Source organism: Solanum dulcamara, chromosome 7 (genome assembly GCF_947179165.1).
Source record: "Solanum dulcamara chromosome 7, daSolDulc1.2, whole genome shotgun sequence".
NCBI lineage: Eukaryota > Viridiplantae > Streptophyta > Magnoliopsida > Solanales > Solanaceae > Solanum > Solanum dulcamara.
In genome coordinates this window covers 11,215,001-11,232,323 of record NC_077243.1, presented here as the reverse complement: position 1 = coordinate 11,232,323, position 17,323 = coordinate 11,215,001, and the positions used below count along the sequence as shown (strand labels likewise).

Here is a 17,323-nt window from a genome sequence, read left to right as displayed (position 1 = left end):
TTAATTGCTAATTTCATAATAAATTAATAAATTATATTTATATCATTCGATATATAGGCTTTAATTTCCTATTTTTATTTTCGATTGTCTGAAACTTTCGATTATTTTATAATATATTAATATTTAGTTTTGAGAAAAATGCAATTTCACGTTTCATTAGTAAAAACAAAAGATATGTCCTCCGCTTTGGCCCCAATAAAGAAAACGAATAAGAATTTGAACAAATCAAACTTTATCTTGTGTAAAAACGAAGCAAATCTAAGGGAACCATTCCATCTATCCCCTCGAAAATGCAAACTCTTCAAACTTGTTCTTTCTTCTTCACATTTCCATCCCCTAAAACCCTCCTTAAACCCCTAAATTCTTCTAAATTCAATTCTTTTCCTTTCTTAAACCTCTCTACTTCATCCCCTTCCCCTCTTACCCTTCACTGTTTCAGTTCTGATGAATACCCAGTAGGTGATGATGACGCATTTCTCGAAGCTTTCGGACCCAAAGAGAAAGAATCTGAAGAAGAAGCCCGGCGCCGGAACTGGGTCGACCGTGGTTGGGCTCCATGGGAAGAAATCCTCTCACCTGAAGCTGATTTTGCTCGAAAATCTCTTAATGAAGGTGAAGAAGTTGCGCTTCAGTCACCTGAAGCTATTGAAGCTTTCAGAATGCTTAGCCCTAACTATCGGAAAAAGAAGATTGAGGAAATGGGTATAACGGAAGATGAGTACTACGCTAAGCAATTTGAGATTAAAGGAGATATTCCTGAGCCTTTGGATACTACGTGGACTGGGCCATTGGTGGTTCGACATGTACCACCTAGGGACTGGCCGCCGAGGGGGTGGGAGGTTGATAAGGAGGAATTGGAGTTTATTAGGGAAGCTCATAAGATGCAGTCCGTCAGAGTGGATTATGATAAAGTGGAGGAGATGGTGAAAACAGACACTGATGATATGAACTTGGAACGGTATAAAATGTTCTTGAAGCAGTACAATGAGTGGGTTGCTGCTAACAAGGATAGATTAGAAGAAGAATCTTATAAGGTACAGAGTAATTTCGTATCCTTTTTATGTAATGTGATGTAGGACGGAGCTTTTGTACTGTAAAGAATGTGGGTAGTTTTAAGCTGTTCATAACATGCTGGCTAAGAAATTAAAAAATCTCTGGAGTTGCTAAGATGCTTGAACTACCTAGAATTTTGTTCTCGTGAAAAAAGAAAAGAAGAAGAAGAAGTAGGCTAGTGCAACCAGAAAGAGTGCATGTAACAGTTGATGAAAGTAGAAGTGGCAACTAGGACTCATGTACCCATTGCTGCTTCCATCATCTGAGCATATCATTTCAGCTTATGCACTTTTTTCCTGGTTGCATGACCCCTATTGCGTGATTGAATGATCATTGCTGATTGGCGTGGCAAGAGTATAGATATAATCTATTCATATTTAGAGAAATATCAGATCACAGGGGTCGTCCGTTTGTAAGTGGAGCTACTAATAAGTCTAACTCTACAAATAATGACCATCAGTCTTAAAGGTCAGGGCTGTTAGGGGTTAAAGAGCCAGACAACTATCATTTTTTCTGTTTAAATTCAAATGTTAATTCTAATATCTGAAACAAAACCAAATCCAAACCTCACCATGGTGGAACGCACAGTGCTTTGTTCTTTTACGGGAGTAGGAAATGTTTGGTAGTTCAAGCATCAATGCAAGTCCAAATATTTTAAATCTCTTACACCAGATATAAAAAAAAAGAAGTTAAAAACCACCGAAATCATTAACACAACCTGATAGAAGGTAGTGATTGCACTGGATATTGAAAGTTAAGCTATTAGTAAGCAACTTTCAAAGGGAATAATAAAGCTACTAGTATGCAACTTAAAGTTAATGAATTTGCTGCAGTATTTAAATCATGCTGTGCTATCGCAAATACTGTATCTGAAAGGTAGCCTGTATTAGTGTTTAAGACTTCTACTTCCTTTTTTCTTTTTAACATTGAGTTAATTTTTCAATGTAAAGAATTTCCTCTTCACTCTAGTAAAAAATGCTTCCAAAAGAATGTATTCTTGGTTCATCAATAATTGTACTTACCCACGATTTCTGATGTCTCTGCAGTATGATCAGGACTATTATCCTGGAAGAAGAAAAAGGGGAAAGGATTACCAAGATGGAATGGTACAGTAGATGTTGCATTAGCAGTTTCTGTTGAATATTTTTACTGTTGTTAGGTTTATTTGGGCTATTGATGTTTTTGTCATAACTTTTCCCCCCTCTTCATTTGATTGCAGTATGAACTCCCATTTTACTACCCAGGACAAGTAAGTTGCTTTCCTTTTCCCTTTCTCTGATGATGAGAACGTCAAAGTGATTCTTACTGACTCCATTTTCATTCATCTTGATGGATAAATATGAGAAACTGAGCAGTGATTGAAGAGATTTCGAAGTGCTCTAGCCATACTTGATGTTAATAGTTTGAGCAGGATAATCCCTGATCAAAAAATAGTCTGAGCGTGATAATTTGATTCTTGTTTGTTCTTATTAAACCAAAAAGTTAATGTTTTTCAGTTAAATATATGTATCTTTTTCTTTTCAATTTTTTTCTTTTTTTCTTTTTTGTGGTTAGGGGGGGGGGGGGATTTCTTTTGGTTCTCCCCCCAGCATGAAAATCAATCTGAAAACTCTGTCATAAACTTAAGTATTTCTTTACCAACAAAACAGTAATCATGTCTACAAGTTTACTAGCTGTGTTTTGGTTGGTTTCTATTACTATATGTTTGAGTAGTTTCTCCTACAGTTTGGTGGTAGAAATAAACATGCATGCACTATTGTTTAGGTTATTCACAAGATAGAAGAAAAACGATACATTATTTTCTTGTTTTAGCTTTAGCCACCCCTCCATTGTCGGTATCCCATGCTAATCCTTTTTGTCAAAGTTGAATCGAATCTTTTGTTATCTAGACATGCACATTCATTTGCGCTCTAATTTTTATTATTAGAGAAATTCGACATGCATGTTCAATGTTTTTGTAATGTATACACTGTAAATTTATGTCTTACAGAAAATCTGGGAAACTGTTAAATCAACATAAAATTAACACCTCAGAGAGGATCAGTGTTATCCACTTCATATTACTGGGACATAAAGCCACTTCCCTCACATACCTCAATTTAGTTGGAACTTATGTCATTTTATTAAACATTACATGAGTTTAGAAGAAAGGCAGGCTTATAGGAAGTCTTTTTTGCAGATTTGTGCGGGTAAAGTGACAGCTATACACCTTTATCAAGGAGCATTTGTTGATATTGGAGGTGTTCATGATGGGTAAGCATGTTCATGTGACCTGTATAACAAATTCTGGACATGTATTATAATTATCTAACATCCATATAAAAAGTAGGAAGGTCCCTCACATGAAATTGAATGTGGTTTGAGAAGTGAAGGTGGTATGAAAGCATGGAAGCGTGTTCAAGGAGATGAAGTTTGAAACTAATGTAAATTGTGCAGATTTCAAGAATTCCATACAAATTTTGGTTACATTTGTTTCTTCCCTTCCCATGGTGTAAAGTTGCAGAAGAAGCCTAGGATGGTGAGATTAAGGGAAATTTGTCTGTAAAGACTGTAACTTTATCTATCTGCCTTGAGACAGAAGTTTCACTTCCAGATGGTTAAACTCTCTCTGTATATATGTGTGTGCTTCTGATGGTAGTAGAATCAGAAGGAGTTGAGAAAGACGAATCATTGTGCTAGGTATCAGTATAATATGTGTCTGGAAGTAGCTCAAGGTGGTGGTTCTGTGCTTCATGGAGAAGTCATTTTGCATCTTAATGAAAACTGAGAGGGGCAAGGAATTTTTTCCTTTTTCTTTTTCATTTAGTGGATTTGTTGGAGGAATCTCAGAAGGCGTGCTGACTTTGGTAATAAATTATCCATGATTTTCAGTCGGATGAAAAAGAATCACTGTCCAAACAGTTTCTTATTGTGTTTTGGAGTTTATTTAATTACTAAACTTTGCTGTTGAATTTGACTAGAATCAGAATTGTAAAAAGGGTTTAAGGAATCTAACTACTTTGCTTTGCTTGTTTCCAATGATTATAATGAGGCAGCCATAGCCCTAGCAGAATAGGACAGTATCATCAAGTACATTAGATGGTGTAAACTTCAGATTCTTGTGTTTGATGATTCCCTTGTCAATGTATTTCAGATGGGTGCCAATAAAGCGAAATGATTGGTATTGGATCCGCCATCACATAAAAGTTGGTATGCATGTCATAGTTGAAATTCTGGTGAGTGATGCTTAATATTTTCTGAATTTCTGTTCATCAAAGAGCATCATCTGAATTCCTAGCCAGTATCATAATCATTTGACTACCAAGTCGCTTCTGCTATGTTATATATCTACATTTTACTGCTGAGGGTCATACTCTGTTATGACTCATCATCAGTGATCTTGTTACTTTTTGGCTTCTCAATGAACTTGGAATGAAATGTATTATTTAGGTACCAAACTACAGATTTAGCTTATATTCATATGTATTCAGACGTTTTGGAAATTTAGGCTGATATCATGCTTTATTTAGAAAAATCTGATACATTTAGGGTGCAGTGGCAGCCTTTTATCTGGATGGCATTCAACATACACAAATACGCATACATGTATACGAGTTTAGGTTACAAGATATACAGTGGCTGTCATTGTTCCAATCATTTTTTTGGTTCATTTATACTTATAACTTTTCTTCTCAGTTATTTCTTGTAAGCACTTTTGTGAAATTGAGATAATTTGCGGGAATTCTGTGATAAAGTTGAAAAGACAAAAAGAGGACATGCGATTTTTGTATACTTAAATGGCAAAATTTACTTATGCGTATCTTTTAGTTTCATCTCTCCTTTCTGGTTTACAGCTATTTCACACATTTAAGGTGCTTGAGACAATCACAATTATGGTGGATTGTTGCCTTACAGGTTTTTTTTCCATTCCTTTTCAGGCTAAACGTGATCCTTATAGGTTTCGGTTCCCTATTGAGATGCGCTTTGTTGATCCTAACATAGATCACCTAATGTATGTAGCTTCAGTATATTTCTGATCTTTCTGAGATAATCCTTTCTCAAATTTCTTCAGTGTTCATGCTATTCTTGCAAAGGCACATTAAATATGTTATTTTGGGTCTCTCTCTCTCTCTCTCACACACACACACACATTTAGTTGGTTCTACTTGTCTAACACACTAATAGAGACAATAGTGAGAAAGTCCCAGATCAGTCATTAACAATTTGTCTCCGCATGTATTTCCTATCATTGCAGCTTTAATAGATTTGATTTTCCGCCTATATTCCATCGTGAAGAGGATACAAATCTAGATGAATTGCGTGTAAGTACCATTTTATTTTTGTCAACTTTTATATTTCCTTTTTAGTTCAGTATCTCTATTAAAATTAGGAACTCTTGTTGGAATTCCCAACTTCTTATGAGCAGTACATGGAAGCTAAGATTCCAAAGCTAGGTTTTTTTTATATCCCAATTTAACATCGGAAATAGATGTATCAAGTAATTTAACATTTGACACGTTTGATTGATGAAACTTGACCAAATACATCATATCACTCATCTCCAATGAACTGTGAACTTGTATTATAAGCCAACATATTTAAGTCCATGCAGACTTAGTGAAGAACATACATAATAGAAGTGAAAATTTTCATATAGGTAGAGGATTGGTGCAATGGAAACACTTCGATAGAAAAGTAGCTTGCTTACATTCTCGAAACAGTAGCTTTCAGTCTGCCTACTGAAATTTATGGGAATGACTGTGACAGCTCTTCTAATTCAATTCAGTCTGATTACTTTTGTCACTGAAACAATGTGATTCCGTTGTCTCTGTATTTGAATACCTTATTTGCCGGGATTCTTTTTTGTTTGTTCAGAAATTTATATAACTGTGTATGGATAAGTGGGAGATCTAGAGCACTTCTAGTTTTAGAGAACCCCTAATTTAAGTGATTTACTGGGTATTGGAATGATACCGGCTCAAATAGAGCAAAATATCATGCATATGATTCATATATTCGACCCCAACTAGTTTGAGATTGAGCTGTGGTAGGTTTAAGCTGTTCTTGTTGGTTTTTTTATGGACATTCTATGTTATGTTTTTTTTTTTCCATATCTGCTCTCTATATAGATATATTTTAATAAATTCTTTAAACTGATGTTTTAGAAAAAAAAATGCTATTTAATTACATATATAGATTTGAAAATTACTGGCAAGTATGATGTTTGACTTTTTAGGTTTTTATCTAATATGTAGCAGGAGACAGATGTTAAGTACTTAAGTTCTTGTGTAGCATTCAAAAACTGCAACAAAATAATTACAAATCTGAAAGCCTGAAAATTCGTCTGACTTTAGATCAAGTGTTCACCATATCAGTCTTTAGAACTAGTCTTCAGTGCTCAGACTCATCAGTGCTTCCATCTTAAAAAAAGTATTAAAAAAGTTTCTCTTGTAAGTGAAAAGTAATATAAAATATTCATTTCAAGGTTGACCCTGAAATGCTTTTTGTTGGAATAGCTGCCTTTTTTTATGGAGTGTTAGAGTGGGTTAGAGTCTCTCATTGGTTGGGGAATAGATAGGTGGTTTCCTTATATGGACTTGGGCAATCCTCCCCTCATGAGCTAACTTTTGGGGTTGAGTTAGGCTCAGGTGTCATATCTTTTTCATGGTATCAAAGCCAATTAGCATGAAGGGAGGTGCTAGAGTGGGTAAGAGTCCCACATTGGTTGGGGAATAGACTATTGTTTGCTTAAATGGACTTGGTCAATCCTCCCCTCATGATCTAGTTTTTGGGGTTGAGTTAGGCTCAAGTGTCATATCTTTTCACGGTGTAAACTAAAGACGCTCCCAAGGTTTCAGTTAGAGCTAATATTTATTAATTCCTAACAAATGGTTGTTGGGATCTTGTGTGATCTATTAGAGAAATTCCATCTCTCTTAGAGTTTTACGGAATTGCAAGTTTAGTCAATCTTACAGACCAGTGTACCATTTTTGGTAAGTCATACGGACCAATGTACTAATGCAGATCAATGTCTTTCCAGCCCTACTTTAAAGAAGTTTCTTAAATATGTTTGGATAGAGAGATCCCAGTACTTGTAGACTTGTATGTTCTGAAAAAGGCTATGGTGATAGACCCCAAAGAAGATACCCTTGCTCACACGTTAGCTGGATTCAAAACCAAAAGCCATTGTGCCTTTAGCCGACTGGGAGGACTCCCTAGAAATTCCATGTTTAGAGAAAGTTGTACAATCAATGAAAAGAGCGGACAATACGATTACTGAGGATGAGTAATCTCACATTCTCGAGGAAAAGCTGATGGTGAAAGGCCTGCCAAGCACATAAGCTCGATCAAGAGATGCATTTACCCTATACAAGCAATATAAAAAAAAGTCTTATACATGGTTACCTTGTCTTTCTGTGACACTTCAATTTCTAGATGTTGCATAAAACAGTTTGGGTTTCATGTTATGAGTTAGTTTGTGGACATCTTTCTTGTCTTCTTTGTGGGATTTCACTGGGTATGTTGTTGTTGTTTCTTGTCTTCTTTGTTATTGTCCCCATCTTTAATCCAACACGAGCAGCATCCTTGAGCATATGATCTCTTGAATCTTCATCATCTATAGGGATTTGATCTATATAATGATCCTATTATATGATACATACTTTGGTTCATTTTCCATAGGCTGTTGGATTCACTTTATCTTCTATATTATTCTTTTGCTGTCTTGACTCATTTCCCTTCACAGCGTGACTGTGGAAGACAACCTCTTCCTAGAAAAGACCCTGGAGTCAAAGTCGAAGAAGAACCACTACTATCAAATCACCCTTATGTGGACAAGGTATTCCTCTTTGTTTTAAGCAGTTATACAGGTTTACATGCTGGAGCTTATTTTTGCACATGAGTTCTTCAAACTAGGGAAGTTTGAGTAGCCATTGTTATATACCTATATGCCCATCATAGCCAAATAATTCTGCTCAAGCTTCTTTTTGCACTATAACTTAGTTGATCAACTAAATCTGTCCTTTCAAGTTGTTATGTGCTGTATAAATGTGCTTAGAAATGGGACAAGCTAAGATTAATATCAGCCCATTTTGCTGAACTTAACTGATCCATGTTTTCATTCATTTTTTTTAACTGCTGTCCTGAAATTTTATTTCTTACCAATTATGCATAGTTACGGCACCTTTTTGGCCATCTCAGCTAACAAATCATGATTAACAATTCTGTCTTATTCTGCAGTTATGGCAGATCCATAATGCTGAACAAATGATTCTGGATGACATGGAGGCAAATCCTGATAAATATGAAGGCAAAAACTTGACAGAGTTAGCTGATGAGGAAGATTTTGATGAAGAAAATAGCACCGAGTACTCCAAAGCTTATTATAAGAAAGCATTGCTTACCAAGATGATTACAGTGAGCAGCTTATCAAGTCGTTTTTCTTTTCTTTCATGCATCTCTCTAACAAGATTATAATTTTGGCAGAAAGTTAGTGTAAGAGAACTTGACTTGGAAGCTGCACTTGCTGAGCGCCAGGTTTGATATAATATTGATTACTTTATTGTGACTATAGACATATATCATTATTATCATGTTTAGGGATAAACTGATCGATTTTTAGATTGAAATCAGGTGCTGATGAATCTAGCCTCTGACAATAAAACTAGAACTTCAGAATGTACATGTCAAATTTGTTTAGCCAAAAAATAAAGAGATAGAAGAGAGATACTTCATGTGATACATGCTACAATTTGGAACCTTATCAGAACACCTTAAATAAAAGTTTTAAGAATCTCAATCTAATTTTAATGTCTGGCCTTGGGAAGAGAACTTTGGGACAGTTGGAAAATTCATTACGGGTATATACATGTTCTTATTTAAAGTCAACATCTTCGATGTACAAGGTGGACAACTGAGTTACCTAATTCAATAACAAAAAATAATCAGCTTTTAGTAATGTATAGTTCAACAATGATTTTTTATGGGATAAATATTGACAAAAGCTAACAATCATAAAGGCTACTTTGGCTAAGAATACAAAATCGACTCAGTTCTGTTAAAAGTTTCAAGTTGAAAAGAGCCTGCATTTACTGAACTTCTTATAGAAAATTTTCTTTACAGAGTTGATAGGAGCAACAGATATACATGATAAGTGCAAACTCATTTTTGTCCCCTTGCTGCACCTACCTCGTCTTTTCTACACCTGTTATTTAAGAAATCCACAGTAAGAACTATATCAAGTTCATTAGTGGCAATATCGTTTTAAAATTCTGCTTATTGGTTACTTTAACCATGTAAAAGGTTTTTTGTATCTTGAGATTTCCTCTCTAAAGTAACTAATTGAGAAAACATGTCCTCTGTGGCTTTTCCTTGTAATTGTAATGCAGCACCATAATAAACTGAGACTGGAAGCACAAGAACGAGGAGAGGTGTACAAAATTCCCAAGCTGAGACGAAACATTGAGATGGATGAATATGATTTTATCCATTGGCGTCGGTCCCTTGAGGAAAGAGAGACTCTATTAAGAGATATAAGCTGGTATTCACACTGGTCTTTCTCCCCCATCCTAACAGTGCCTGAAAAACCTTTCCTCTATAACCCCCACCTCAAGGAAACGAAGAAGAATTATTTGTTTGTTATACAATTGACATTCATATGTAGTACTAATTTTTCAACTGAAAGACTTGTTTACCTTCTGTTTTCTTTCTAAACCTGAATTGCCTCATCATGTCTAACTTGAGGGGTTTTGTCTGTATCCCGTTAATTTACAGAGCTTATCAACATCGCTAAAGATGCGGTGATTGGATTTGGATATAAGATTGGAGGCTTAGTGATAATTGATGCTTTTAATATCTCAAGAATTCTTCTGATTTGTTTATGAATACTCAGTCCTCTGGAAGTCAGCTACTTTTAGTTTTGCTTGGGTCTAGTTTATCTAAAACGACACATCATAGACCATTGGAACAAATGGGTCCAGATGGAGTGGAATGGACATTGGGTTCATATAACTAACACCAACTACTTTGTGATTGAGGAATAGTTCGTCATTGTAGTTTGTCAGTAAGTTAACATGCCATGGTGTATGCAATGCACGAGTCACATTGTACTGTCATGTTTACCTACCTTTTAGGCTTTTATATGGCTTACAATAAAGTATGGACACAGGGGTCAGTCTATACAAATGAATGACTTCCAATACATAAAAGTCAGAGTGGTTGTATAAGGACATGTCACTGGTTAACAGAGACTGCAATAACCAGGGATTGGATGACTAGAGTTTTATCTACCTTCCTTTTTCACTGGATTGTTATCACAAGAAGTACAATAATCTAAAATGCTATTGCTTACAATCTGTTTTAGGTGTTTTCATGTTAGAGTACCTTGAAACTTCCAGCAAAGTCCAGACATAACCTACCTGAGGAAAATATAGAACACGAGTGGAAATAATTTACAAGAATTACATGTATATTAAACATATAATTGATGTCTCGTCAAAGACTTTAAAGCATTTGATGTTAATTTGTAGTTCTCTTTTTAAAAAAATTGAAGTTCTCCTTAAATGAGAATATGTGACTACCCTATCTACTGCCTTGATGCCAGTATTCCGTACATTCACGTCTTACTGCTCTTCTTCTGTTTCTCTTGTTTTTACTAGTCAAGTCATTTACACCCAAGTTGCACAGATAAATTTCATGTTCAGCATTATTAGATTATCTGAACTCAGACCGACATGTCTCCTTTGTCCTTCCATCTTCTTTAAATAATGCCTGTGACTGTATGTTAGTATGATTTACAGAGTAGACTTATTCCATCCAAATTTGTGTCTCTGTATGTGAACATTTAATCTCTATTTTAGTTATTCTGATTTTGTACTTGTTTGATGCTCTTGCAGTCGCCGAGCCCTTGGGCTCCCACTGGAAGAGCCTGGTAGGTATGTGGATCCGAGTGCTTTCGGAAAGGATCAGTATGATCCTGAAAGTCCCTTGTATAGATATGACTATTGGGGTGAGCCAAAGAACTCAGAGAAGAGTAAGCAGGAGCGAATGACGGATGCTCACAATAAATCTATTGTTGGCAAAGGTACTGTTTGGTATGAGTTGTCATATGAAGATGCCATCAAGGAGCGGATGCATATGGAGGCCCAAGGATTTGTGCGGGAGTTGTATGATGAAGATTCTGATAGCGATCAAGTGAGTACAGATGATGAAGACGATGAGGAAGACTTCGATTACAGCATCCTAGGCGACCCAAGTGAAAATATATCCAACCAACCTTATGTCAATGGAACTGAATCTTCTCAGCTATCGGATGAAGGAATGTTTGAAGATTAGTTGGCAAATAAGAAACTGATTAGCAGCAATACTGTATTGGTAGTTTGTACAGCTTGGTACATTAAACGGATGCAATTCTTGTAGAGTTTTTTCAATATGCGAAAGGGGGGTTGATTTTGTTGCATCTTGAGAAATGTATTTGTTCTGTGCCTAAGTAGAAAAGAAACAGTTTTGTCACACTTACAGCTGGTTCGTTTTGTTGTATTTCTTATTTCTGGCTCCTAAAAGTTAATGTGGAGTTTCATAATATTATTGACCTTATCAGGAAAAAGTTATTGGTGCAGTTTCTTGATGGATTATTATATTGCAAGCTATTTGGCTGATGCTTGAAGAGTTATGTCAGTTGGACAAATGTTACTAACATTTGAAGCAATTCAAGTGGGGGTAAGTTGGCATTTAGCACTACTAAGGGGGTAGTTAGATGAATATGAGATTTCCTATTTCTTAACCAAACATTTCGCATTTGAGTTTTGAGAATGAATTTTTTTTTTAATGAAAATGTTTCCCCTTCTAATCAACCAACGAGTAACAAATATCGAAAGATATATATATGGGTTTACATTACTAGTCGTCTATTAAAAAATCTCCCTTTATTTATTCTATAAAAATAGATCTCATACTAGAAAAATTATTGATTTAATTTTTTTAGACGAAATAATCATTTAGGTAATTATTTTCCTAATATTTTGGATTTTAAAATCCCACTAGTTAACTATACATGAGATTCTCCAAGTTATGCATACAAACAAAAAACTATTTAAGTTTTAAATTTTTACTGCCCCATCTCAATTTTGTGAGATATAATGAATTAGTGTGTTTTGATTTAATTGATTATAGGTCCATCAATGTGCGTTGATATTATTCTTTCAATTAACACTAGAATTTAAACTATAGGAAAAATACTGATCAACCAATTATTTTAATTTAAGTATGAAAGAGTAACAACTAAGATGTCTCGGTCAAAGAAAAATGTATAATGTCGATATTAAAAATTAATTGAGATGTTACCTTACATAAATTATTTCCTTAGTTGATTTTGTGAAACAAAGAGTAAATCAAGTGTGGTTTTTTTTTTAATGAAATTAAAGTAATTAATAGATCTCGTGATTTTTATGTTTAATATTCAAAATGACTGTAAAATTAATTTGACTATAGTGAATCAAATGAGTATTTTTCTTTGAGAAAATGTAAGCCTTTACTGCCTACAATTCGATCTTGAGTATCGATTTAACAAAAAAGTCAAGTCTAGTTGCTTCTCTTGTTTGATCGGAAATTGGTCTTCTTTTTATGGTATAAGAGTCCGCAATAATTTGACAATTATTTTCCCTCCCTTCCTAGATTTCGTGTTATTGTCTGCTATGCTAGCCCACATCTTTTTTGTATAATAGAAGAATCGTTAATATTTTAATTGAATCGGTCAAGATCAAATATGTTTATTAAAGAGTTTTTCAATTGTTCAAAATATTTCTTTTTAACCGAAAAATAAAACAAGATAATTTCATTTCATTTTTAGTAAAAGAATAAATGATATTTCATTAGTAATGAAAAAAGGGAATGAAGGAGATCCATATATATTGTTCAGGTCGATTAGAAAGTTCAGAAATGCTAAAGCTAGATTGAAAAAGTATGAAAAAATATTTTATAATATTTAAATAGAAAATAGATTATACAAGTGTAAAAGTATATACTCAACTTGAATGCCTTTATGATATTGATTGTGTTAAACATATTACTTTAATAAAAAACAAACCCGTTTTCAATGGTAATAATGTCATTTTAATAAAATATACGAAAACATTAATGATAATTCACATAAATGTAAAAGGTGACCATAAATTTAGAACTTTTTTTTGAAAAAACAAATCTAAAATGTTCTTTTTTCTTTAAATACATTCAATTTATCAAATGGAATTAATTTTAAAAGTATATTTTTCTATAATGTGAAATTATATAGTAAAAAGGTTGACTACTATTTTATACAAAGTGATGAATAGAAAAATGATATATTCATATATTTGATCACATATAAATAAAGTACTTTAGAAAGAAATTATATAGATAAAATAAGATGACAATCAAGCTAAGAATTTATTAAAACAAAATAATTGTCGAGTTCAATTACATATTAGATTACTAAGACATGAATAGGATAACAGTATGAGTTTTAGCATTCTTACAAAATGAGCAAAATATGGATAATTTTTTTTTAGTTATTAATAAATTATCGAATACAATATTTATAATTATATACATACGATGCGCGTATACGAGTAAGTATCTGGACAGTCTTTTTCAAATAAAAAACTATTCCTATAATACTTTTATACAGTGAATCAAGTATTAAAACAAATTAAAGAAAAAACCGCTAAAATAGTATGATTATTAATATTTGTCATTTTGGAATTTGTAATTTTTATATTATAACGTAAATACATATTTTAAATATTATTTTTATTTTAAAAAAATTGTGCTTAAATAAGTTTGGGGTCAACCAACTCCTCTGTATCCATTATTATTTTGTTGTTTTAGTTTTAACATTACACCTACTAATTAATCATTCATAAGATTCTGTAAATAATTGTAACGTAATTAATTAACAAAACCCAAAATTAGCTTAGTTGGAAACCGAGGATCTTCCATTGATTTCATCGGAGCATTGCAAATTAAACAACATCCATTGATCTCATCTCCCGTAAACGGCTTCTCTAGCCTTCAATTCCGTCGCCGCCGTCGCCACCACCAAGTTTCCTCCTTCCTCCGCCGTCCGCCACCAACTGTCGCATCTCCGCCTTCTCTCTTCTCCTTCTGCTACACTTATAACGTGTTGTATGATCAGGTGTAAGAGAACTACTGAGCAAGCTGGAGTTGATGGTGCGGTAAATGTGGAAGCTCCTGTCGTTGTTATTACAGGAGCTTCTAGAGGAATTGGGAGGGCCGTTGCTTTGGCTTAGGGAAAAGCTGGTTGCAAGGTCATCCATTCAGATACTTTGTCTTTATCTACTTAAAATAGCCTTATGGTTTCGATTGTTGTTAATTGTTATAGATTAGATAATTCTCAACTCTTTAGCCTTCAATTTGTGAGTAAATTTGTCAATTTGATAGATTAGGACTTTTTACAACTATAGTGAAAAGGAAACTTATATTGCCTGGATGATAAGCTTTCTTTGATATATATAAATAAGATGGTTTACTGGGAAACCCTGTGATTTTCTTGTTCAACAGCATCAACTTTTATAAATAGAAATAATAAACAATAGTTTCAATTTCAAGATACAGTGGTAGTTGCTTAAGTTGTGTTTGTTGGGCAATAGCTCAAAAGGAAAGTAATTGAAGTATCTATATTTGTTTTTGTGCTCCCAAAATATGATGTAATGTGGAGTGCAACTTGGATAATTCATCATAGTTACTGTTAACCCTTTGCTTGAATATCCTTTTTTCGGTCTATCTTTTCCATTGATTTCACCTTTCAGTGAGACATTTTAAACCAAGCCCAAGCCAAGTTCACCATTTCGATTCATTATTCGTCTGTAAAGGTGGTACAGGATGCTCTGAGTTTCAATTTCCTTAGAAATGTTGAATATGCTTGAGGCCTGAGCTGTATGTTACATTATATGTTCTCTTTAAAGAAAATACTTTATATCAAAATTTATGTTACATCATCTGTATATCTGAGAAATCTCTCACTTACTCTTCCAACCCACTTGATATTTTGTTGTTAGGTCCTAGTGAATTATGCTAGATCTTCAAAGGAGGCAGAAGAAATTTCCAAAGAGGTGTGTTTCTTTTTCAGTAGAAATCTGGTGTGATTTTGTTATTTTACTAAATTCTTCCAAATCCATGTGAGATTAACTTTTTGTGGTTGAAAGTTGAGACCGTGGAACTGTATTTCTGACTTAAGATTTAAGAATGATGTTTGGAAGTATTCCAGCATTTCTTTCACCATTCTGAGTGCTGAATGGTTCATATTGAGGGTTGTCACATCTTGTTTACTTTTTTGGTTCTTTTGGGGAAAATACGAGTTGAGAGACCACACTAAACAAATGTCATCTGTTACACCGATGCAAAATGAATTTTATAAGTTGGATCTCTACCACGCCCCAAAACGGGATGAGACGTGACCGGCACCTGATACATGCCAATTGGACCGAACAAATCTTTATTTTATTTTTAATAACCGTGGTGTGCAGACCAGCTTGTGTGTACCTCAACTAATTCCATGGGATACCTGTCCCTCCCACCAGCAACAGGTACTAGGTAACTATATCCACCAAAATTAGAACAAATGGGAAGAAATCACCTAATGTTTTTTGTCTTTGCTGGGAATTGAACCTCAGGCCTCATGGTTCTCACCCACTTCATTGACCACTAGGTCACACCCTTGGGTGTAGACTGAGCGAACCTTTACGATTATTACATATTGAATACCCAAACCATTCCCTTGTATCCCGACTCATTTGATTAATGAACATACTATAGCAAGTGAAGTGAACATCATTTGAATTAAAAGTGTCGAAACATTATCTAAACACAAATAGAAATATTATTACCCATAACCTAAAATAATAATAATAAAGTTAATCTATGGAGCCTCCATGACACAACAAATGGATAACAAAGTTATGTTAGCCCGTGCTATGTAAAAGAATCAGAATACTCCAACTGACCCATGATCCTCAAGTGGGCTCATCAAATACAAAATGTGCTAGTACCCAAGTGTATGGCTTAATGGTCAATGAAGTGGGTGAGAACCATGATGTCTCAAATTCAAATCCTAGCAGAGACAAAAACAGTAGGTGATTTCTTTCCATCTGTCCTAGCATTGGTGGATAGAGTTATCTGTTGCTGGTGAGAGGTATCTCATAGAATTAGTCGAGGTGCGCGCAAGCTGGCCCGGACACCACGGTTATCAAAAAAAAGTAGAGAATGTGCAGAATCTTAGCTCGCACATGGACTGCCCTACTTAACAACACATGGCCCTGACATCATGAACACAATGTTGCATACTTAGTATACTTCATAGCCAAGAAACTCATGGTGAGGCAAGAGTTGTGCATAATAAAATAGCACAATCTTTCCATCTGTATTGCAATATTCATCCAAGTGTTACAAACATTGTTTTAATTCGTAGGCTCAATGTCCACAACATAAGTGTCTCATAACAATTGGTGATGCAATGCATCGAGATACCATCCTCGAAGCGTGACGTACTCTCCCCGCCGGATAGACTATATGAAATCAATGATGTAATGCATCCGGATATCATCCTAGAAGTCTGACATACTCTCCTCACCAGATAGGCTATATGTAATGCATCAAGGATCCAAGAAGTTCGATCTACTCTCCTGACCTTATAGGCAAAAATACATTACTCCCTCCGTTCAAAAAGAATGATCTAGTTTGACTTGGCATGGAGTTTAAGAAAATAAAAAAGACTTTTCAATCTTGTAGTCATAAATTAAAGTTATGTCAAATGTATCAAAATGCCCTTTAATCTTGTGGCCTTAAACATGTCACGTGGAAAGATGAAATGAAAGTGTTGCCAAAAAAGAAAAGGAGTCATTCTTTTTAAAACACACTAAAAGGAAAGTAGGTCATTTTTTTGAAACGGATGGAATATTATTTTTTCAAAATCATGGCTTGTAGCTGTAAGGACCCTTCAGGATGGCCCAGTGGTTTGGGCTTGGGACTTCTATGTTGGAGGTCTCAAGTTCGAAATCCTTGCTAGCGAAAGAAAGTGATTTTCCTTGTAGGTCGAGCTCGTCGCACCGGGCTTGCCTAGTATGGTTACCTCTCCTGTGTGGTTTGCAAGCTATTGCATAGGAGCGAGAGTTTTACCCTGTGCGCACCCAAAGGGTAGCGGCTGTGGGTTTCTGTTGTCATCAAAAAAAATAAAAATGCATTAAGATCCAAGAAGTTGCTCTCTCGTCCAAATAGGTAATGCGTAATTGTGATTATATAT

At 34.7% G+C, this 17,323-nt stretch overlaps 1 protein-coding gene and 1 pseudogene across 1 annotated transcript; both read left to right on the top strand.

The window, feature by feature from the left end:
* Positions 1-213: 213 nt before the first annotated feature.
* On the top strand, positions 214-11,647 carry LOC129894356 (protein PLASTID TRANSCRIPTIONALLY ACTIVE 10). Its single transcript, XM_055970012.1, has 12 exons — positions 214-1,034; positions 2,100-2,159; positions 2,273-2,302; positions 3,233-3,306; positions 4,187-4,268; positions 4,971-5,044; positions 5,288-5,354; positions 7,778-7,870; positions 8,272-8,448; positions 8,518-8,568; positions 9,420-9,571; positions 10,926-11,647. The coding sequence occupies exons 1-12, from the start codon at positions 291-293 to the stop codon at positions 11,362-11,364; spliced, it is 2,043 nt and encodes a 680-aa protein (XP_055825987.1). The 5' UTR covers positions 214-290; the 3' UTR covers positions 11,365-11,647.
* Positions 11,648-14,060: 2,413 nt separating this feature from the next.
* Positions 14,061-17,323, top strand: part of LOC129894502 (3-oxoacyl-[acyl-carrier-protein] reductase 4-like) — a 12,923-nt pseudogene continuing 9,660 nt past the window's right edge.